Below are 23,713 nucleotides of genomic sequence, written 5' to 3' on the forward strand. Positions count from 1 at the left end.
GGTGAGAAAAATGCGAAAAATACTACCGGCAGGAAGGTGGTGGGAACGTCACAGAGCGACTAAGTGGCCGGTTTCCTCTCTTTACAGGGTCACTGTGTGGACCTTATTAACTCTGGGTGGGTCTGGGTTGGGGTTTTTCCAATGGTGGGTCAAGGCCCATCAGTGGGTTGTGAAATCAATTTAGTAAGTCCAGAGGTGCATTCTTTGAAAAAGCAGGTGAAGATAGGGCAGGGTGGAACAGACCAGATCAGAACACGATAAAATATTTCAGAATCTTACAGAGCACCTGGCTGCATTCAATATTTGCTTTGTATGCTCAAATGTGAGTTCCTCGCCAAGAGGTAAAACGGATTCCTTTCTTTGGGCTGTGAGCAAAACAGCACGAAAGCCCCCCGTGGGGGCCTCATCGAGCCAACCGGGCACGGTGGGACGGGTCACACAGAGGGAGCGGTACAGAGGGGGATTTGCGTCATTTCCCCTCCTGCTTCATGTCCCCAGAGAATCCCTCCCTGACCCCCCACCCCCACCCCAGCCTCGCCTGTACCTGCACGATGCTGCTGATGACCATGGGGAGAATATTCAGGGGAAACCGGAGGATGTTGAACAAGGCCAAGGACACGAAAGCTTTCTGGGCATCCAGGATGTTGTTCTTGTTGACAGTCACGTAGACGGCAAATGTAGACAGGGCCACCTGCAAACAGAGCGTCCTTTACTGACTTGTGTCCCCTGGGCAGTGTGGTCAGGCCTGCCCCGTGACAGGCCACCAGAGGCAGGTGAAAACACCTAAGACAGTGTCTAGAACCCGGCAAGCACTCACTAAACACTCAAAGAACTAGACAGGTGAGTGACCAGGAGCTGGAAGTCATGGCCTCTGTACCAACCTTCTCCAAAGCACACCGTACAGATATCCAGAGAATTCCTCAGGAGTGGAATCGCACCTCTGGGCCGTTGCCCCTGCAACCTTCTCTTCCGGAAACGACCTTCCATCCAGACCGTGGCCTGGCTCCTCCCGCTGACCCTCTGAGAGGCCACCCCACCCCCCTCTGCCTGAAACAACCCTGTGACTGCACCTACTGCACCTCCCGCATGTCACAGCACCTACTGCTACCTTTTACTGCAGGACTGTAGGTATTTGTTGTCGGTCTCTTGCACTACAACATGACCTCCACCAAGTCAGGCGTGGGGTTTGTCCCGGGCAGCATTCTCGGTACCTAGGACAATCCCCAGGCAGGATACCTCCTCTCGCCATGCCTCACATGCCTGATCCGTGAAATGGGTGTGGAGGCGACAGGGAATGCCGCTATTTCAAGTTCCTTCCAGCTCACAGAATTTATGATTTTATATCCCCGGGAAAGGAACATTTAAAAAAAAAAAGGGGAGGGGTGGGATCAGGGCACCTGGGTGGCTCAGCAGACTGAGCGTCCGACTCCGGCTCAGGTCATGATCTTGAGGTTCGAGCCCCACGTCAGGTTCTGTGCTGTCAGCGTGGAGCCCACTTTGGATCCTCTGTTCCTCTCTCTCTGCCCGTTCCCTGCCTGCGCTCTCTCAAAACTAAGTAAAACATTTAAAAAAAAAAAAAAGAGGGGCACCTGGGTGGCTCAGTCAGTTAAGCGTCCAACTTTGGCTCAGGTCATGATCTCACGTGGGTTTGAGCCCCACGTCGGGCTCTGTGCTGACGGCTCAGAGCCTGGAGCCTGCTTTGGATTCTGTGTCTCCCTCTCTCTCTGCCCCTCCCCCACTCACCCTTTGTCTCTCTCTCTCAAAAATAAATATAAAAAAAATAAAATAAAAAACAAAAGGGAAAACAAAAATAACGGCCAAAGGTACCACCTTTCCCAGAAGTCAGACTTGCATTAAGCCCTGGGGTGCCTCCTGGGATTTTACTACGCAGGCTGCAGGCCGACCAGGATGGGGGTTCAGTTGTCTGAGACAGCAGCACATTACCTCCCTGACCAGGAGAAAGGGAGGACGCCCTCAATAATCCAGGGCCGGGCTGCTCAGCTGGGGAGGGAGGCATGAGATCACCAGGGGGATTTCTGTGCCTCTCCCTTTACTGCTGGCGACACAGAATTGCCAGGGGTTGCCGGGCGAGGCCAATAACAGGTGTCCCACGAGATCACCCAGGACACGCTATCAGAAGCAATCTGGACAACCCTGGACCCCGACAGACAGACACAAGTCCCTGCCTCCCACATCAGCCCCAGGATCACAGAGCCATTAAAGGCTTTCCCTGTGGGAAATAAACTGCCCAGGCCTCTGCCTTTCTAAGCTCAGAGCAGACTGCCGGGAGCCAGGATGTCTGAGTTTGAGCCCTGTCCCTGGTGCGGCAGTGGTCCAGGGCATTTTCAGGGTGTTTGCTGCCTCATTTCTTTGCTACCTACCGGAAGGCAACACAGCTTAAAAATGAAAACCAACAGCTTTGCCGGGAGTCAGCTGTGTGACCCTGTGTCACCTCCCGACTCCAAGCAAGCCTCTGTTTTCCTATCTACAAAATAAGGGAATCCGGCTCCACGTGCACAGGGCTGCTGGCCGCGACAAAGCAGGCATTTAAGCAAAGTGCTTAGCACACTGCCCGGCGCACGGTAAAACGCAATATATGGCAGCTGTTTTTATTTCTGGTTACAGGACCCAGTCCAAACTCCTTGGTCCACTCTTCCAAAGAATCTATTCACCGGGCCCCAAGGGCAAGGCACTGCAAAGAAGAGCTGGAGCTGGTTCCTGTTCTGGCTCTGAGACATCAACAAGCTACATGACGCACTAGCCTCTCAGCTGAAGACACTCTCACTCAAAATGCCCGACAGATCCACACAAAGGAACAGTATTCGGCCATAAAAAGGAATGAAGTGCTGACACGTGCTACAATATGGATGACCCGTGAAGACACGATGCTAAATCAAAGAGAAGCCAGAACGAGCATCAAAGACCGTGTCTTATGTGATCCCAGGGATAGGAAACGTCCACAAGAGGCAAACTACAGAGACAGAAAGGAGATGAGTGGGGCGCCTGGGTGGCTCAGTGGGTCAGGCGTCCAAGTCTAGATTTTGGCTCAGGTCATGATCCCACGGTTCGGGGGTTCCAGCCCCAGGTCCAGCTCCACACTGGCAGCACGGAGCCTGCTTGGGATTCTTTCTCTCCCTCTCTCTGACCCTCCTCTGCTTGTTTTCTCTTTCTCAAAATAGATAAACATTAAAAAAAAAAAAAGTAGGTTAACGTGTGCTAGCTAGAGCTGGGAGAGTAGGGAGGGACTGTCAGTGACTACAGGGCTCCCTTCTGGGCTGTTAGAAATGTTCTGGAACTAGACAGTGCTGATGGTTGCACAACCTTGTGAACATATTAAACACCACTGGGTTGTATGCTTTAAAACAGTGAATTATATCTCAGCGAAAAAAAAAAAAAACTAAGAACAAAAAAACCACCTCCCTAAAGTCAGTCTGCTTTACTTAGTGGAGAAGCCAAGTCTTCACTCAGGCCCCAGGGCTTGTCTGGTTTGTAAAATCCTTTCCCTGTAACTTGCCTGACCTCCTCTCCTATCCTCCGCCCACTCGTGCCGTTCCAGCCCCAGTGGCCTCCATGACTATTCCCTCTATGGGGTGGGCACAGTCCTGCCACAGGGCCTTTGCATGTGCTTTCCCCTCTCCCTGGTGGGGGCCCTCACTTCCACCGGGCCTTTACTCAAGCATCACCTCCTCAGTGAGGCGCTCAACCACCCTTTTTAAAACCACAAGCCCTCCCTACCGCTCTGTCTCGAATCTTTTTCTTTTCCGTAGCCCAACGGATTAGCGTGCTATATGGTGTATTTACTATCTGCACGAAGACAGGGAGCAACCGCACGTGGCCCATCAGTTCCACAGCCCTGGCTTCTCCAGGAAGTGGAGTTCATTCTTCCTCAACGACTAATTGAGCACCTGCTGTGTACCGGCACTGTGTGGCGAGGGGCGAGGCAGGCTGGGCATTCCTGAGACTCACAGTCTGGGGGAAGCAGGTGTCAACAGAGTTCTCTCCAGCAGTGGGGTATCTGGACGTGTGCGGAGGCGAGTGGGGTCAGCGCAAAGACTGGGGCTGTAGGCGAGTTGGGGGCTGGAGTGTGCCACAGCCTTGTAATGGGTGAAAGTCAAGGAGGTGAGGAGTTTTCTGCAAGCAATGAAGAACAAGGGTGCCGCTCCAAGAGCTAAGAGTGCCTCCACATTGAGAAATGCAGCTCACAGGTGAGCCCATCTACTCCAGCCCAACTCCTCTTGTGTGTGTGGACCTGTGTTCTTTTTGTCTGCCCAGCATCCATGCCTGCTTCTGGTTACTATACTGCAATTTTCTTTTAGGAAACAAAATCTCTCCGAGTATCAGGACGTGACTTTGGCCATAAATGAACTGCCCCAAAGAAAACCCCATGGAGAATGCAGAGCTGAGAGACAGAGAGGGGGTCATTCCCTTTGAAATACCTAGATCCAGCCATTCCTGAAACCCCACTCATGCTCAAAACCAGCACTTTCCTATACTTTTCAATTTTGACTTAAAAATCCCACTTTTTTTTTTTAACTGTAGTCAGTTGGAGTTAGGTTTCTGCCAATTGAAAAATAGTTCCTAACATGGCTTATTCAAATCTTTTACTCATTCAGGTTTTCCTCCACATTACATTTAATGAATGTGTACCACGTGCCCAGAGATACAAACAGGGGGAAAAAAAAAAAAAAGATAAGGTCCATGTATGATCTGATCAGCAGAGAATAATTGCCATATGGAATGATAATCGTCCTAACGAAGGGAGATACAGGGTAAATAGAAGGCGAAAAGCTCATAAATCTTCTAAGACAGAAAATGCTAAATATTGACGGCTGCCTGGGGCTACTATTTTAGCAAAGTGCATTAAGCGTACATGATAGATGCCAGGCTCTGCATTTCAGAAAAACAGGCCCATTAATCCCGCCACAATGTCAGCCCTGTTCCTGTCTGACCTCCCTAGGCCTCTGTCTTCCATCAACCCTACTGGGGGGTAAACACCTCATCATTCTTGAAGCGCAGGAATTCGCCAGTGGAAAGAATAGGCCAACACCTTCCAAGAGAACCAAACGCTACATATTTCATCCTAATGTAGTCAGAGGCTTAGGTGTCTGGGCCGGGGCCACGGTCCCCAAGTGACACCCAGGCTCATCGGTTTCATGCCCAGCAACTTAATGGACTCCGCCCTCTGGGAGCCCGCTGCCCCTGCCTTTCCCCATCCCCACTCCCCCGTACTGAGTGGCAAATTCACGGTCCAGAAAAGCCAGTCCCCCTCTTAAGCATCTCCTGGGCCATGGCTTTCTGGTGGAGGCTAGGGCAGGAGACGTGAAGTGAAAAGTCAGCACATACAGGGGACAAGCTAGAAACAATACACTGGGTCAGAGGACCTGAGGACCAGAGGACCAGAACCAAGGGTCATGGGAAAAGGCTTCCCCAACTGAAGTCTAACCAAACCCACAGATTAAAAAAACCCTGTCACTTACTCCCCCTGGCTACAGATCTTTACCTATTAGAAAAAAAACAAAAAGTACAATTCAAAACGCCTTGGATTTCTTTATGATTTGCCATCACTTGTATGAAAGTAAAGTAAATAAAAGAGATGCATAGGTTTAATTACATTTATTATGTATAGTCACTGCTATGCTGATTTATGCACAGGCTTTCTGGGCACTCAAAAAAAAAAAAAAAAAGATAGAAGCTGAGTGACTAGGGCTGAAGAGGAAAAAGGCTGTGCCTTTCCCTGCAGACCAGCAGTTCTCAACTGGAGGGACACCTGACAAAGTCTGGAGACACCTGTGATGGTCACATTGCACAGAGCCTGACGCTATCTCACAAACTGTGAGATCATGACCTGAGCTGAACCCAAGAGTCAGACGCTTAACTGAGCCACCTAGGGGCCCCACGTCCAACTCTTGATTTTGGCTCAGTCATGATGTCGTGGTTCGAGCTGACAGCACAGAGCCTGCTTGGGATTCTGTCTCCCTCCCTCTCTGCCCCTCCCCTGCTTGCATTCTTTCTCTCTCTCTCAAAACAGGCAAAACTAAAATTAAAAAAAAATGAGTATCACCTGTGCAAAGCAGAATATTTAATAGTTACAAACACACAGAAACTATTTAACAGTTTAAAGGAAAAATAATCAAAAGCACACCCTACATAACCACCATCCAGTCTTCGAATACTTTTTACTTCTAAAAACCAAAGAAAGCCATCAGAGACCTGGAGAAAGTTAGGGAGACCGGAGTGTTCTGAAAGAATGAGCTGGCAGAACCTTCTAGCCCAGAAGGCTGGTGCATGTGAGCCAGAAAGGATCGAACAGAACTCGGAGTCCCAGAACAGCTAAAAGATGTCACTTCGTGTGCCAACTGTAGTCAGCTGACAGCAATCACCTGGCGGGCCGCCTGGGAGAGAACCCCATGACTGGCTGGGGATGTCCAGGGTGGGCATGGGAGCGGGGGGCAGGCAGGGGCCCACACGTGACAAGCCCTGTGGCCTAACCCCTTCGTATTTCTTTTGCAAAAACCCAGAGGCAGGGAGGTAGACTGACCGGCCTCAGGGCACACCGTGAGCTGGCAGTAAAATTCAGCAGGCATCCAGACTCCAAGCCAGGGTTCCACACCTGTTTTTGTCTGGCCCACGCGCTTAAACCATTTTACACGATTCATTTTTTTTTAAATATCAAAATAATAGTATTTTATGACCCAGGAAGATGACATGAAATTCAAATCTCAGGGTCTATAAATACATTTTTACAGGAACACAGTCACGTCCGTTTATGGAGGTATTATGCACGGCCACACTGGCAGACAAGAGTTGGGGCAGATGCTGGATAGCTCAGAATGTCTACGTTTACGGACTGCTCCTTTGTAGAAAAGGTTTGCTCACTTCTGCTTTTTGCCAGCGTTTCTCAAACTTCAATGTGCGTACCCACCACCTGGGTGCGGGGCGGAGGTGTTCAGTAAATTCAGATCCTGTTTTAGGCCGGTCTGCAGTAGGGCCTGAGTCTCCATTTCTAATAAGCGACTTGGCGATGCTGATGCTACTGGACCTCGGACCACACTGTCAACAGTGGGCATCTACTCCACTCCTCAAAGTGTGGACCCCAACCAAGGGCAATCGGTAACGCCAGGGAACCCGTCAGCAATGCAAATACTCAAGCCCCACCCAGACCTACTGGGTCTTGTTTCAACAAGCCTCCCAGGTGATTCTGATGTGGGCTCGAGTTGGATCCTCACTGCTTTCCACCCCACTGCCTCCTGGGCGAGTTCAGACTCTGGGAGACATGAAGTCGAGCCTGATGAAAAACCCAGCGTCAGAAGGAACACACTGTGACACACCCTGAAAATGCAAGACTTTCCTTAAACATTCCACCTGTGACTCAAATGAAGCTGATAATACTGTAATAGAAAAGCTTCCCATTTATGAAAACGTGTGACTGCAGTTCACAGAAACCTCCCAAAAGAATATATATTCGCCAACAGGGCTGAGAAATAACAGTCATTATTAGGACAGCATTAAAATAATCATGATATAATTAAAAATATAAAGACACAAAAAAATGAACCCAGGGGCATGATTCTTAACTATATATTTTTTAAGTTTATTTATTTTGAGAGAGACAGAGACAGTGTGAGTGGGGGAGAGGCAGAGAGGGAGGGAGAAAGAATCCCAAGCAGGCTCTGCACTGTCAGCACAGAGCCAGATGTGGGGCTCAAACTCATGAAATGGGGAGATCATGACCTCAGCTGAAGTCAGACACTCAACCCACTAAACCACCCAGGTGCCCCTATTCTTTTTTTTTTTTTTTTTAGTGTTTATTTTTGATAGAGAAAGACAGAGTGTGAGTGGGGGAGGGGCAGAGAGAGAAGGAGACACAGAATCAGAAACAGGCTCCAGGCTCTGAGCTGTCAGCACAGAGCCCGACGTGGGACTCGAACTCATGAACCGTGAGATCATGACCTGAGCCAAAGTCGGACGCTCAACTGACTGAGCCACCCAGGCGCCCCTATTCTTAACTATTTGTAACAGTGCACTGTGCCTAAGGGGTTTCCACAGCCCATCTTTATATGGTCTCGTGGCCTAGAGGTAGAAACTTTGTCTTTAAACTTTCAAAGTTGGCCAGCAAGGGAAAGACCCATTAAAGGATTCAAGACTTGCATATCGGAACATTCAATGCAACACGGATCATAATAGCAAAGAACAGGGGCTATCCTAAAAAGTCAGCAATAAGAGATCGCTTAAGTCCACTCTGGCACATTCATGCACTGAACATCCACGCTTCATTACAACAGATGAAGCAGGGCGCCTGGGTGGCTCCATCGGTTACATGTCCGACTCTCGATTTCAGCTCAGGTCATGATCACACAGTACATCAGTTTAAGCCCTACATCGGGCTCTGTGCTGACAGTGTAGAGCCTGCTTGGGATTCCCACCCCCTCCCTCCCTCCCACTCTGCCCCTCCCCTGTTCATGTGTGCTCTCTCTTCCAAAATAAATAAACAAACAGATGAAGCAGATGTGAATGCACGAAATGGTCATATCTCAAAGTACAAAAGAGGTATAGAACACTAAGTATGTATGACTCTATTTGAATATATTAAGAATATTTTTTTTTTACCAACTACATCCACAAATATTTTTCTAAAAAGATACATGAAACTGTCGCTTTGGAGGAAAGGGACAGACGGAAGGGAATACAATATATTTTCATCTTCGGACTTTCTGAATCATTTCACCTGTTGTTGTTTTTACAGTGAATGACCAGTATGTGTTGAGCACCTACTACGCACTATTGTATGCACTGAGGGTGTAGCAATAAACAGAGAAGACACAGTCCCTGCCTTCCCGGAGCTGACATTCTAGTGGAGACAGACAGACAGTAAACAAGGACATTGTGCAGTGCGTCTGGCTCTGCCACCTCCACGATTTGTGACCAGCCGGAAAGAGATCAGAAGCTGACACTGTAATGTAGCCCAAATGTGGCACCAAGAACACCGCTGGGTTCAGCTGGTCTGCTTTCTTAGGAAGACGCTCTCAGGGAAGGAAGCAGGGAGCCTGACTGACATTCTGGCACAAATTTCTTATCTCATGAGCCCAGCAAGCGGTTCCTGAACTGGCTACTTTGGAGTGTCCCTGGGCTGGAAGCTACTGAGTGCTGTTGAATAACATAAATTTGTGAGGAGGGAGCACTTCGTGAAGGGAGTGGGAGGAGAGGGCCCTGCTAACTCATGACCTTTTAAAAATATGTAGGTTTGCAAACACAACAAAACATAAAGCGAGGGGGGCCGGGATCAGGTTGGCCTCACTCACCAGGAAAGGTGTGCAGACCCAGGTGAAGGTCCCCACGGCTGCCAGGTAGGCCGATTTCTTCAGCACCTTCAGCTCCTCCTGCCTGATGGCCAGCACCTTGTCTTTGAAGGCCAGTTCCCACGCGTACAGCTTTAGCACTTTGATCCCGTTGAGAATCTCATTCATCAGCTTAATCCGATTGTCTTTGCTCTTCATGTGGGCCACCTTTGGAGAGACAGGAGCAATCAACACCACAGCAAGGGGCTCACTTCTGGCCCTGGCCCCAGGCCATCCCAGGCCATCATGTCCCAGAAGGGTGGGGAATCGACCCTGCAATCCTTATGAATGATACTCTCTTTTACACCAGAGAAAAAACTGCTTTGGATCCCTTCCGCTGGACATAGAGACACCAATTAGATTTAGATTTGCGAAGCAGGTGTCCAGGGAAGGAGAAAGGCAGGGGTCCTACTCTGCTAATCCAAACACAAGACAGATAATGATGCTGGACTTATTTTCTGCTCCATTTTTTTAGCTTCTTTACTGGGCCATACCACTGTTAAATGCTGCTAATACCATCTGGCATTTTCCAGATGCATCTGACATGCACCTAGTCATTGAAGGCTCTCAAGAACCTATCACGAGTGCCGTGGTCACTCCTGGGTCACAGATGAGGACGCTTCTTTTTTTTGTCACGTGAAGCAGAAGCCAGTGACTGAAGTGGTTTCAAGGGAGGGCCATAGGGACAGAGCCTCTTCACTGTTTAACCTATTCCCACCCACACCTGCTGAGGCCTCTTTCTAACAGGACCCAGGTCCTGGGATGCATCTCCTACTGCGTCATCGGTGTGGCCAAGCGCTCTCAGCTGAAATCCCACAGGCACATCATAAATAGCCATCAATAGGGGATGAGAGACAAAAACCTCGACCCCTCTCTGTTTCGGACCATCTCACACCAGCTCAAGAGAATGAAGTCAGGCTCCACACTACGCCACAGAAGGATCCCTGAGACGCGGTGACAAATGCTAAAACCGTGCTGGCCAGATGGGTCGGTGTATAAACATATATGATGGTAACAGCACAAAACACACACAAAAAAAACACGCCAGACCCAACTAGATAATGAGATCTCTCTATAAATACATGTAAAGTTCTAGAAGGCTTTGCTTTGGTGTGTTCACTGGGACTGAGGGAGCAGGGAAGGGGGCATTCCCTTTTAATCTACACACGGTGTATCCACTGAACATCTTTTATAAGGAAAAGGCATGCGCTGTTGTTATTGGGATGTTTTAAAAGTTAAAAAGCATTTCTGAAAACGGTGGAAGGGCTCGCATAAGGTAATGGGCGGCGGGGAGTCAAGGTTAGTTTTTATCCCACTCTTGAAAATGCACATGAAACACATAAATGACTAAATTCCGTGGGAAATAAGGAATTCTCAGAGGCCCACGGATGTGATTTTCGTCACTGGCCTGTGAGGCCTAACTATTTTGGGAGTTCTCAACCTTGGCTGTCCGTTGTCATCACTCTGGAACCTTCAAGAACTGATGCCCAGGCCTTATCCATATTAGGTGAATCAGAATCCCGGAAAAAGAGCCCAGGCATCAGCATTTGCGAGAACTCCTCGGGGGATCCCAGCAGGGATGTGAGGCTGAGAACCCCTGGGCCTGGGCAGAAAGAAATCGGCTAAAATCCAAATGGAAAGGCGTCCAGCAAGGGCCTCCGCGTGGGGCCCTATGGAGGCAGACACCCTACCTGGTAGGTCTTGGTTTTCATGGCCATCACGGCGTTGACGGGAACCATGAAGATCATCACAGCCACTCCGGCCAGGACGGAGGGGCCCAGATTCTAAGGACGGAAGAGAACACAGGCCTTCAACACAGGGCTTTCCAGCTGAGCCCCTCCACAGGGACTCCACAGACCTGGCCCAGGGCATTCAGGACAACTGTGTCACTTTTACCCTGTGACGGGCTGTTAGGAACTTGCAGATTTATTCCTGAGCATCTCTTGGGGTCCCACAACCCCTTTAAGAGCATGCAGGCCCCTTATCTGAAGCCCTGGGGTCCAGAGTAGCTTCGCAAATTAGAACTTTAGGAAGGTATCGAGACGTTAAGCAGAAGAGAGTTAACACAGCTAGCCTGGCGCTTTATCTTGTTTAAAGGCCTGCTTTACAAATTTGGCCCCTGGCTGGGATCTGGGAGCTTGGATCTGGGGAGGGTTACCACCATTCTCAGGACTGGTAAGAGGGGCTCACCGGGCCTCAACTCTTTGCACAAACGATATGGTTTACGCAGAACACCCCCCCCCCCCCCCGCTTTGCCTTCTGGGAGTCTGCAAGTTTGTGCCAGGCAGAATCTGCCTATGTGACCAGCCCCCGATAAAAACCCTGGGCGTCCGGTCTCTGTCAAGCTTCCCTGGCTGGTAACATTTCACACGTTGTCAGAACTTGCTGCTGGGGAACTGAGTGCATCCTGTGTGACTCTGATGGGAGAGGACTCTTGGAAGTCTGGTACCTGCTTCCCCCAGACTCCGCCCCCTGTGCCTTTACCCTCTGCTCATCCTGCTGTACAAATCAGGACCATGAGTCTTCCTAGCAACTCGTCAGCCTGGCGGGGTCTTGGGGACCGCTGACACCCGCGTGTCCCTACGCGCCCAATGGGGCCCTGGCAGTGCCCTCCATAATCAAATACAGTGATTTTTCCAGCATCAAAACCAGAGTATTCACACTGAGAGAAATCATCAAGATCATAAGTACTTCACATCAGTTCAAGTAAGGTTTTGGCACCAAATGAATTAAGGAAAACTTTCAGAGCTTCTGGATTTGGGGATTTGTAGATAAGAGGCGGCAGACTTGTTCTGTTATCACAATTGCAGATAAGGGATCGACAGCCAGATTAAGAGGTCAGGATAAGCCACAGATCTACATCTTGTACCTTCTACACCTAAAAAGAAACAGCTTGAGAAACTGGCCCAGTGCACATGTACTCAGCAGCTACACACAGATGGAGCCAGAGGGTAATGTGATTTTTTTTTCCCCATTCGGCATTTGGAAAACCAGGAGCGTTAGTCTCTTCCGGGTAATCACCCTCAGGGACAACAGTCCTCGTCTCCCCAAAAATGCTGCTGTTGCTCCAGACGGTTTGTGACGTATCTCCGTCCAGGGACGATTAATCCACCTTTGAGAATGAAGGTGATTTCTACCACCCACCTAAAGCATTCAGGATGAACTCTGACAGCAAATAGTAATGAAAAGACACTGGGAAGATCTATATACCATGCACTGTTCTCTGAACATCACCTGCTTTGATTCATTCCTTGGTCCCAACATCCCTGTGATGAGAGGTACCGTTACCATCACCAATTTCCAAAGGAGTGACATCAAGTAACAAGGTCACAAAGCTGACGATGGAAGAGGCAAGGTTTGAACCCAAGCAGTCTGACTCCTGAGCTCACTCCAGCATCGCTATCCTATACAGTGTTTGTGACGGTCAAACAGAAATCCTATTTTCTTTCTTTTTTAATGTCTTTTTGTTTTTGAGAGAAAAAGACACAAAGAGGGAGCAGGGGAGGGACAGAGAGAGAGGGAAACACGATTTGAAGTAGGCTCCAGGCTCCGAGCTGTCAGCACAGAGACTGGCGTGGGGCTCGAACTCACGAACTGTGAGACCAGGACCTGAGCCGAAGTCAGACGCTCAACCAACTGAGCCACCCAGGCACCCCGAGAAAGTCTATTTTCTATCTAAACTAGTAACTCCCAACCAGGGAAGAATTTTTCGCAGGACACATGAGGCCATGTCTGGAGACATCTGGGTCCCAAGCGGCATGGGGGTGGGGGTGGGGGTGGGGGTGCGGAGAGAGATTTGTGTTGCTGGTATTTTGTGCAAAGAGGCCAGGGACTCTGCTCGACGATCCTGCAGTCCACAGGCTAGTCCCCCAACAAGAAAAAATGATCTGACCCCAAATGTCAATAGCACATTCAGCAACCCTCATCTGAAACAAAACCATTTTCCTCATGCTTTATACATCAGCCCTGAAGGCCAATTCTAAAAGATGTGCTCCAGAAATATTTCACCCAGGGCTGTGCTTTCTGGGGAGGTGGATACCCCAAGATGTAGGCCCAAAAAGACATTTAGATTCTGGTATTTACTTCTAAGTTTCATTACCAGAAACAATTTATAATCCCTCATCTGCTCCATATACAGACCAAAAAAATGTAAACTATAGTCATATCAACAGATAATTGACTGTGCACCTATTAGGCACCAGGGCCCTGTGGGACTGCAGTCGTGGGAAATAAAAAATAAGACAAGAAGGACACCGAGCCCGTGAGGAACCGACACGTTTATCAGGAGAGGAGGGGCTGGTACACTGAGCAGCAAAAGACTATTCCAGAATGTAACATCACAGGAACTCCTATACTAAAGTTAGTGGGTTTAAAAAAAAGGAAGAAATTTGTCTCATTGAGAACGAAAAGGAATTAGTGGTGGGGTGCCTGGGTGGCTCAGTCGGTAAAGCGCTAACTTCAACTCAGGTCACCATCTCATGGTTCTTGAGTTCAAGCCCCATGTCAGGCTCTGTGCTGACAGCTCGGAGCCTGCTTCAGATTCTGTGTCTCCCTCTCTCTCTGCCCCTCCCGTGCTCACTCTCTTTCTCTCTCTCAAAAATAAAATAAACATTAAAACAATTTAAAGAAAAAACAAGGAATTACGGGGCGCCTGGGTGGCGCAGTCGGTTAAGCGTCCGACTTCAGCCAGGTCACGATCTCGCGGTCCGTGAGTTCGAGCCCCGCGTCAGGCTCTGGGCTGATGGCTCAGAGCCTGGAGCCTGTTTCCGATTCTGTGTCTCCCTCTCTCTCTGCCCCTCCCCCGTTCATGCTCTGTCTCTCTCTGTCCCCAAAATAAATAAACGTTGAAAAAAAAAAAAAATTTTAAAGAAAAAACAAGGAATTAGTGGATGTGGCAGTTGCCACAGCCTTAAACGATGGGTAGCACTTCATTCTTAGCAAAGAAAGAGGGAAAGGAATTCCTGGCAGAAGAAAAGGCTCAGAGGTGACAAAGAATAAGGCAGAGGTTAGGCTACGAGCATCTCATCAACTTAAGTGCTCCATGAAAGTCTGGCTGAGGCAAGGAAGAATGCAATATTCTCTTTTCTTGGACACCAGTCTCAGTAAAGAGGATATAAACCTAAAGGGATAGAAGCCATTGAGAACAAAGTCAACTCAAAGGGAAATAGGGCCAAGAAATGATGAGAAGGGTGAGACTGAGTCCTCATGGCACTGCTTGAACTCCTGGATCCATCCATGCCTGAAGCCATACTCTGTACTCTGCACTCTGCAGTTGCATGCACCCACAAAATTCCCTTTATTTGCCTAGATTGTTTTAAAATCCATTTCTCTTCCTTGCAACTCAGAGAATCTTGACCAACACAGTTTAGGACTAGTGAATAAAGGGAATCTGGTTAGTGTTTGGGAGGATACAGTAGGAGACATACGGTGTGTATGTTGTGAGGTTACTAATTACATGCACTGTCAAAAAAAGACAAACGCAAACAACTGTCATGCCACCAAAAAAAAGGGCATAAACCCAGGGACCAAGGGAAGGGATAAGATATCCAGCAATTGTCTAACAGGCCAGAAAGTAAAACGTGAATGACGGCAAGGAATACAGAGGTTCTGCTTACGAACACCTACTCCCTCACCCCCCGCCGCCCGCATGTGGCGGTCCCTCCCTCTGCACCACGCGAATGATGTCAAACACACACCAGCCACAGGAGGTAGAGGGCAAGGACGACCTGCAGAGGGGCTGACCAGATCATGTTGATGTACGTGGCCAGGTCCATGAACCTCTGGGCATCCACGGACATGAGGTTGACGATCTCCCCGACCGTGGAAGACCTTCTGGCTGAATTGGTGATCACCAAGGCCTGCAGGACAAAGGAGAGAGGAAGAAGGTGAGTGAGGCAGGAGACGGCCCGGGGCTCTCCCTCCAGGCCCCTGCGAAGGAAGAAGACAGCTCAAGAGTGGAAAGCCCACTCTCTTTTCTCCTCCCTCGCTGCCTCGTCTGTCCCATCGCAAAGCTCCCGCTGTTACCAATGACATTCACTGCCTCGCCCTGACTTCTTCAACAGGGAAAGGACCCCAGAGACGGCCTCAACCAGGGCCTCACACACTTCAGGGTGCACACACATCACCCGCGAAGTTACTTACAGTGTGGTTTCAGATTTGGTAGGACGGCGATGGAACCTGGGGCTATGCATTTCTTACAAGCTCCCAGATGATGCAGATGCCGTTTGTCTGAAGAGAACACTCAAGGAGCAAGGTCAAGGTCAGGGCTTCTCAACTTTGGCATTACTGACATTTGAAGGTGGGTATTTCTCTGTGGGACCAACCTGTGCATTGTGGGGTGTTCACCACATCCCCTAGATGGCCTCTACCCACTAGATGGCCCCACTCCCAGTTAAGAGAACTAAAATTGTCTCCATACATTTTCCAAACATCTCCTGGAAGGATAAAATTATCCTGGTTCTCAAACATGGTTTCACACTATTACCTGGGGAGTTTAAAAAACATTGGTGCCCAGGTCCCACCCAATATCAGAGATCCTGATTTTGTTTGTCGGTGGTGTAGCCTGGGGACCAGGGGTTTTGGAAGGTCTCCAGGGGAGGCTAACTTACAGACAGGGCTGAGAACCAATGACCAGTCCACGGTTCCTGACTATCTCCTAGGCAGTCTCTTGTCAACCCTGCTCAAGCAGTGTCTTTGCCCCAGAAGCTAAGAAATGAAGGAACCAAGAAATTCCTTTAAAGCCGGATGTACAGGGGCGCCTGGGTGGCTCTGTCGGTTAAGCATCCAAGATCAGCTCGGCTCATGATCTCAGAGTTCCTGGGTTTGAGCCCCGCATCGGGCTCTGTGCTGACACCACACAGCCTGCTTGGAATTCTCTCTCTCTTCTCTGTCCTTCCCCAACTTGCGCGTACTGTCTCGCTCTCTCTCTCACAATAAATTAATTAAAAAACAAAAACAAAACCAGCTGGCTGTGTACAAATACTATGTATTCCACTATTGAGGGAAAGGACGTCCTGCTCAGTGCAAATGGAGAGTTAGAAGCAGCCCAGAGTATCAACAGCAGAGACAGGATGTGAACCCGTATTTTCCCACGTCAGGTGCCACCTAAGAAATTCAGCTACCCAGGCGCCTAGGTGGCTCAGTCGGTTAAGCGTCCGACCCTGGGTTTCGGCTCAGGTCACAACCTGTTTTGTGAGTTCAAGCTCCGCGTCAGGCTCTGTGCTGACAGTGCGGGGCCTGCTCCAGCTTCTCTCTCTCTGCCCCCCCCCTGCCCACGTTGCTTTGGTCTCTCTCAAAATAAGTAAGTAAACTTAAAAAATTTGAAAAATAACAAGAAATCCAGCTGCCCGTGGCCGACACGGCCCCAAGCAGATGCCCCACACCCACGGCTGAAATCAGCTTTGCTAAGGTCTCGCGCCTGATGGGTCAGTCCCCGCCACGTGCGGTCACGGGGGCCACCCTCACGCTGCTGCTCCAGAAGCAGGGCTCGGCATCCCCACGGTGGTCCCGGGAGGGGCGGGGGAGGGGGGTGACCCGGCCAAGCCCCCCCCCCACAGGGTCTGGGGCCATGGCCGGGCCCGTGCGCCAGGCCTGGGCTCACCCACCTTCCGGTAGACGGCCCCGATGACGGCCGTCTTGATCCTCATGCCGCTGACGAAGCAGATGTGGAAATACTGGTGCAGCACGAGGGTCTGGAGGCAGGCGCTGACAAACAGCAGCGCCGTGTAGAAGTAGCCCTGCCAGTCCGGGGCCGTCGTATCGTTCACGAAGTTGATGAGCAATCTGCGGGGCGAGGAAAGAATGCCGTGACCGTGACGCACGCGGCAGGGACTTCAGCGTCTCGACCGTGTCCGGGGTGGGCGGGGCGGGCGCTATTCCTTAGTGTTACGCTTGGGAAAACAGACCCGGGGCGGTGACGGGGCTGCGCGGGTGGCCTGAACCTGCTCCCGACGGCGCGCCCCGCGCCTCCAGTCTCATCACCGGACAGTCACCCAGAGGTGACCAAACAGAGACTGTGAGAGGCGGCATTAGCAAAGTGGAGAGAAGGGACATGTGGCCCCAAAGAGACAGAAAGAGACAGGTAAACAGAGAGAGCAGAGAAGGGAGCTCCTCTCTGACTTTCTGCTTTCAGGCTGCAGTGCGACACGATCTGGCTCATTCTCTTGTCCTTGGTTTCCACAGATAATCCTCTCTCTTGCCCCTTTCGGCTTCAGGGAAGCCTGGTACGTTTCTGTTCTTTGCAACCAAAGTGGCCTCAGCTTGGATGGTGTTCGAGCAAAGCATGAGGCAAAGCGGGTCAGGGCAGAGAGGCTTGGCTTCAAGCCCACGGGGCCAGGCCACGTGACCCCGAGGCAGAGGTTAGGGTACCATAAGTGAAAGGTCAAGGACACAAAGACTCATGCAGCGGGCAGGGAAGGGGTCTTACTTTAAGATCTCCGGGCCGGCAAACATCATCAAGTCATGGAGGGCCTTGAATAAGAAGCTCATGAGGAAGTAGGGCCCGAAGGTCTTGTATAACACCTTGAACAGAGACGGCTCCCGGCCCTTCTGAGGGGACTTGACAATCAAAACCTCGGCCTCCTCGTTCACGTCCACCTGGGAGCTCCCTTTCGGCTTGGCGGGATCCTTGGAGGAGTACGTGATCTTCGCCTGCTGCCTGGAACACAAGGAGAGTGGAGCGGTTCTGGGGTCTTCCTCAAACCGGGCCAGCCAGCCAGGGGGAGGGCCAGGGCACCCCACCCCCTCAGGGGGGCCCAGCCAAAGAAAACCAGTCACGGCAGAAAGGCGGCCGAACATGCTGGTTAGGAGTACAGATGCAGGCTCCTGGCCAGCCAGCTCTGTGACTTCGAGGTCAAGTGGCTTCACCATTTTAGGCCTTAGTTTCCTCATCTGCTAAATGGGGACACAGGGACGAGTCTACCTCACAGGGCTGTTGGGAAAATTCAGTGTGTTCATATACGTGAAAGGCACTGAAAAGTGCCAGCCCCACCGTGGTGTACAGATTCTATGCAATCTCTGATCAGAATCCAAGTTGAATGACAAGCAGATTCTAAAATTCATATAAAACTTGAGGGACCGAGGACAGCCAAAACAATCTTTACAAAGGAAATCAAAATTGGAGAATGCACACTTCCCGATTTCAAAACTTAATCAAGATAGGCATAAACACACACACACACACACACACACACACACACACACAGAGCCACAGACACACACATTATCAGTGGAACCAGAAATAAACCTGACTGATTTAGGGTATCCACAGTGTCAAGACTGTTCAACGGAAAAAAGAATAATCTTTTCAACCGGTGGCACAGAGAAACCAGACAGCCACGCAAAAGAAGGAAGGTGGACCCTTAGTTCATTCCACGTACAAAAATCAACTCGAAATGGGTCAAAAAGACCTAAACACAGAGCTACGACTATAAAAATTCTTAGAAGGAAACATGTGAAAATCTTCATGACCTTGTATTTGGCAATGGATTCTGAAAAATGACACAAAACGCAGAAGCAAAAGAAAAAAAAGATAAACTAGATGTGGTCAAAATTAAACACGTCGGGGGTGCCTGGGTGGCTCGGTTGGTTGAGCGTCTGACTCTTGATTTTGGCTCGGGTCATGCTCTCCGGGCCGTGAAATCGAGCTCCACAATGGGCACGGAGCCTGCTTACAATTCTTTCTCTCCCTCTTCCTCTGCCCCTCCCGTGCTCATGCATGCTCGCTCGCGTGCGCACGCACTCTCTCTCCCTCTCAAATAAAACATTCAAAAACATGTTGTACTTCAAAAGACACAATTAGGAAAGTGAAGAGACAACCCACAGAATGAGAGAAAATACTTGCAAAGGGAATATCTGATAAAAGACTTGTAACCAGAGCATGTAAAGAACTCTTACTACACAATAAGGAAAAAAAAAACCCAATTTCAAAAAAGACAAAGAAGATACGCAAATGACCATGAATTGCTGCTTGATGTCATTAGTCATCCGGGTAACACAAACCAAAACCACAGTAAAGATATTACTTCACGTCCACTCGGTGGATCATCAGAAAGTCATATAATGCCGAGCGTCTGCAACCATGTGAGAAACTGGAACCCTCACATTCACCCCGGTGGAGTCCCCTCCTACTCGGAAGAGGACAGAGCAGAAACAGTAGAGTGTGGGCCACTTCCGAGATCAGGTCACGGCAAACACAGTGGCTTCCGTCTTGCCCTCTCTTGCATCGTTCACTCTGGGCAAAAGCCAAGTACCACAGGAGGAGGAAATGGGGGGAAGATCCCATGGTGAGACGCTGCAAAGAGCCAGCACTGACTTGCCAGCCACACGCAAACTAAAAGCAGGGCCTACGGCCCCAGTCAAGCCTTCAGATGACGTGGCCCCAGCTGCTCTGCCCAGCACACCCTCCAGAGACGCTGGGCCGGGACCAGCCTGCTAGCCCACGACTGGATCCTTAACCCAGAGAAGCCGTGTGAGATCGTAAACGCTGGCTCTCATCTTCAGCTGCTACGCACGGGGGAATACGTTATGCAGTGAGAGACACACACCCCAGCTCCCATCTCCCAAATTACAGTCAAGGCAACACATTCCAATGGCCCGATGTGGGCTCCACCCCGAAATACACGGCGCATCCTCACCCAACCCAACTTTTGTGATTTGCGAACTCCTTCCATGGCGGGAGGACACTGAACAGCGCTCAACTGCAGAGGACTCGCATTTGTCACATCTATGCCACATCTGACCATTTATACCACCTGCCGCTTTCTGCTGGAGACCACAGCCCTCCAACCCGCCCTGGCTGGCTCCCCACCCCCCAACCCCCAGGAAAGGGCCAGAAACATGGGAATCTCCTCCATGCTCCTGGGCTGACCAGGCGCGGGTCCTGTCCATCTCCCTCCTGGGATGTGTGCTGACATCCATCCACCCTTTCCATGTGTGCGGCCTCTGGCCCATGCAAGCGACCACCCCCCGGGCCTCCTCCCCGCTCGCTCATTTCCTCCCACTCTTGTTCCCGGACAACAAGTCCTTCACAGCAGCCAGAGGGACCTTCCTGATAACAGATCATCCCCTGATAGCTTCCACTGCACCCAGAATAAAATCTAAACTCTGGTGAAACTGCTGTAACCAACTACCACAAACTTCGTGGCTTAACGCAATACAAATTTATTGCCTCGTGGTTCGGGGGGAGGGGGTCAGAAATCTAAAGGGGGCCCACAAGGTGGCCTTCCTTCTAGAGGCTCTAGGGGAGAATCTGTTGCCTGGTCTTTTCCAGCTTCCAGAAGCCACCTAGATTTCTCTGTTTTGTGGCCCCTTCCTCCAATTCAAAGCCAACTACAGACCATCCTCTCTTTCTCTCTCCCTGACATCCTGCCTCCTTTTACAAACAAGGACCCTGGGGATCCTATCAGGCCAAGTCCCTTTGCCGTGTAAGGGTTTGGGGATCAGGACACGGACATCTTTGCAGGGGAGATATATCCCTCCACCAACCCCGTTGTCAATGTCACCACACAAGGTCTTTCCTGCTCCCTTTACTGACCGCCCCCAAAGCTGGGATTCCAGCTAGGAGTTTCAGAATTTTCTTCAGCACACGCAGGCGTCCTTGGCAAGGAAGACAAGAGGGCGAGGCAGACAGGAAGGGAGTGGCTCGGCCCTCTCCATTCATTCTCTGCACCACTTCCTAAGCAGGACCTGACCCTGGGCCTGTGTGGGCTGCTGGTGACCCAGGGCTGTTTCCGGTGGCCAAGAGACAGGTGCCAAAGGGTCAGGGAGAAGGTCTTGGGCAGGCAGAGAAGGAGGAAAGCTCAGGCCCGGGTGGGAGAGGTCAAGAACAGTGGGAACGATCAGCTAAGGCCAAGCCAAGAAAGAAAACTATCCAGCAAAAAAAGAGGCCCACAGAGGAAGAGGGCACTCCAGGAGGGGAGAGGAAGCAAGTAGGGCATCTGTGAGCTCAGGCTGGGAGGGGAAAGGAAAGTTGGAAGGGAAAGGTCTGAGTCAGGAGAAAACTAACTGCCCAGGAGCAGGGGAACCGAAAGGGGTAGAGAGGCTGAAGGCTCAGAAGAAAAAGGGACTTTCTCTGTGGATCGGATTCCAATGTAGGCAGAGATGCCCATCAGTCACTCGTCCACTAATGAACTAAGCACATGGCTCTGGGCCAACCACTGGAGACAGCCCCACAGAGCCTCATGAGAAAAAAGGATTAGCAATCATGACTTCTCAAGACTGTGTGAGGGGTGCTATCACGGGGGGCTTCCCGGAGGTGACGTCAAAGCACAGACACGCAGGATGAGAGAATGGGGAGAAGAGGATGGGCAAGGCCTGGAGCTAAGGATTTGAAATGAGGTCTGGCAGCCCTTCCCAGAACACCAAGAACTTCAGGGTAATCTGAACGGGACAGGGAGCAAGTAGCCTCACCAGGGCTGGAATCAGCCAAAGAGCAATGAGGAGCTACAGATGACTTTGTCATTCATCTTCAAGGCTTCAGGAGAGGCCACATCTCAAGCTTAAAACAGTCTCAGCTCAGAGCTCCTGGGTGGCTCCGTCGGTTAAGCATCGGACTTCAGATCAAGCCATGATCTGGCAGTTCGTGAGTTCAAGCCCCATGTCGGGCTCTGTACTGACCGCTCAGAGCCTGGAGGCTGCCTCGGATTCTGGGTCTCCCTGTCCCCCCGCTCGTGCTCGCTCACTCTCTCTCAAAAATAAACAGTAAAAGAAAAAAAAAAGTCTTAGCTCGATTAAAATTTGCACATTTTCTGGATGTACTCTGAACATGGTGTTTGACCTGTAATAAATTCCCAATCGAACACAGAAGGGCAGACTACCTACAACCACAGGGAACGGATTTTACAAACCTAACGCACATACTCACTCAGAGGGAACATTACACAGAACAGTAGTTCTGGAAACCACAATGGGCGTGGGAAACACCTGCACAGCCCCTCGAAACTTGTAGCCCAGGCAAGATTTTAAATGCGTTGTTTACGAATCCAAATGACTCAAGATCTTTCCCCTACTCTCCTACCCTTTTCTAGTTTTCTGTTTCTTGAATGCTTTCGGTTCCTCAAAACCAGAGGTTCTCAAAGAGAGGGTTGTTTTGCAAATTCCACATTCTCGGTCAATGATGGAGCCAGACAGCAGAGCTTCTGTGACGGCCAGAACTTCAGTCCCCCGCCACCCCCCAAAAAAAGATCCCAACAGCAATGCGTGTAGCTTGAAGAGCTTGCCTGAAATGACCTAAGCCCGGAATCTAACTCTGTTTTTAGACATAAATCCGTATTGTGTAGTGTTTTGTGGGGTTTTGTTTGCAAATTTAAATATACCTCAAATTTTTTCAGGAACGCAACTATTGTTGACATTAAGGGAACATTGCATTTTGTTCAGAACTTTGTCAAGTGTTGGCCACCACTCTGCAAAACGACTTCTGTGAGGGTGACTGACAACGGTTCTGGAGATGTGGAGGGAACAGCAGCTGTCACAGAGCATCCTCCACAGTGGGACAAGCGGTGACTCTCCATTCTGTTCTTCCAGCGTGCACCTGAGCATTTACTCATCGAAATACATGCCGTCTCACTACAAATCGCTTGTACTTCAGTTTTTCTTTCGTGTTGAGGGAGAGGGGCGCCTGGGTGGCTCAGTCTCGTTAAGCATCCTACTTCGGCTCAGGTCATGATCTCCACCCCCGTGGAGCTCTGTGCTGACGGCTCAGAGCCTAGAGCCTGCTTCAAGTTCTATTTCTCTCTCTCTCTATGCCCCTGCCCCCGCTCACACTCTGTCTCTCTCTCTCTCAAAAATAAACATTAAAAAAATAAAATAAAAAACAAAGTCTAATAAAAGCATTTTGCTAACTTAAAAAATTTTAGATATGTGGGTGGGTTATTTCTACTGATATATTACCTTAAAGTAACTGTATCAGTGTTAGAAAATCTTTTGGTCTCAAGGCAGCAATGAGTCTGAAAGGTTGAGAACCACTTTTCAACATGTGTATGTTGGTGCTTTGTTTTGTTTTTTTGTATTTTGTTGCATTTCTTTATAAAACAAAGACAATTGAGCAAAATACTCAACCTCATCTTTTTTTAATTTTTTTTTTACATTTACTTTTGAGAGACAGAGACAGAATGTGAGCGCGGGTGGGGGGGCACGGTCAGAGAAAGAGGGAGACACAGAATCCGAAGCAGGCTCCAGGCTCCAAGCTGTCAACACAGAGCCTGATGCGTGGCTCAAACCCACGAAACGTGAGATCATGACCTGAGCCGAAATCGGGAGCTCAACCAACTGAGCCACCCAATCTTTAAACACTCTGATTTTTTAACATATTAGCTTTACTGAAGTATAAGTGATGTATGATAAACTCCACACACGGGAGTATACAATTTGGTCACTTTTGA

General features: G+C 49.9%; 1 protein-coding gene across 4 annotated transcripts in view; it reads right to left on the reverse strand.

Moving 5' to 3' along the window:
• Positions 1 to 23,713, reverse strand: part of ABCC1 (ATP binding cassette subfamily C member 1 (ABCC1 blood group)) — a 141,926-nt gene that overhangs the window by 50,889 nt on the left and 67,324 nt on the right. For all 4 annotated transcript variants that reach the window (XM_086692999.1, XM_086692998.1, XM_086693001.1 and 1 more), the window contains 6 exons: positions 17,761 to 17,991; positions 16,940 to 17,117; positions 15,032 to 15,193; positions 11,027 to 11,119; positions 9,300 to 9,503; positions 545 to 691 (listed from right to left, as the gene is read on the reverse strand). In XM_086692999.1, coding sequence (XP_086549125.1) covers positions 545 to 691; positions 9,300 to 9,503; positions 11,027 to 11,119; positions 15,032 to 15,193; positions 16,940 to 17,117; positions 17,761 to 17,991 — 1,015 coding nt within the window. The remainder of the gene's footprint in view (positions 1 to 544; positions 692 to 9,299; positions 9,504 to 11,026; positions 11,120 to 15,031; positions 15,194 to 16,939; positions 17,118 to 17,760; positions 17,992 to 23,713) is intronic.

The sequence above is a fragment of the Puma concolor genome, chromosome E3 (genome assembly GCF_028749965.1).
Source record: "Puma concolor isolate L17-30 chromosome E3, mPumCon1.1.hap2, whole genome shotgun sequence".
In the NCBI taxonomy this organism is placed as follows: Eukaryota; Metazoa; Chordata; class Mammalia; order Carnivora; family Felidae; genus Puma; species Puma concolor.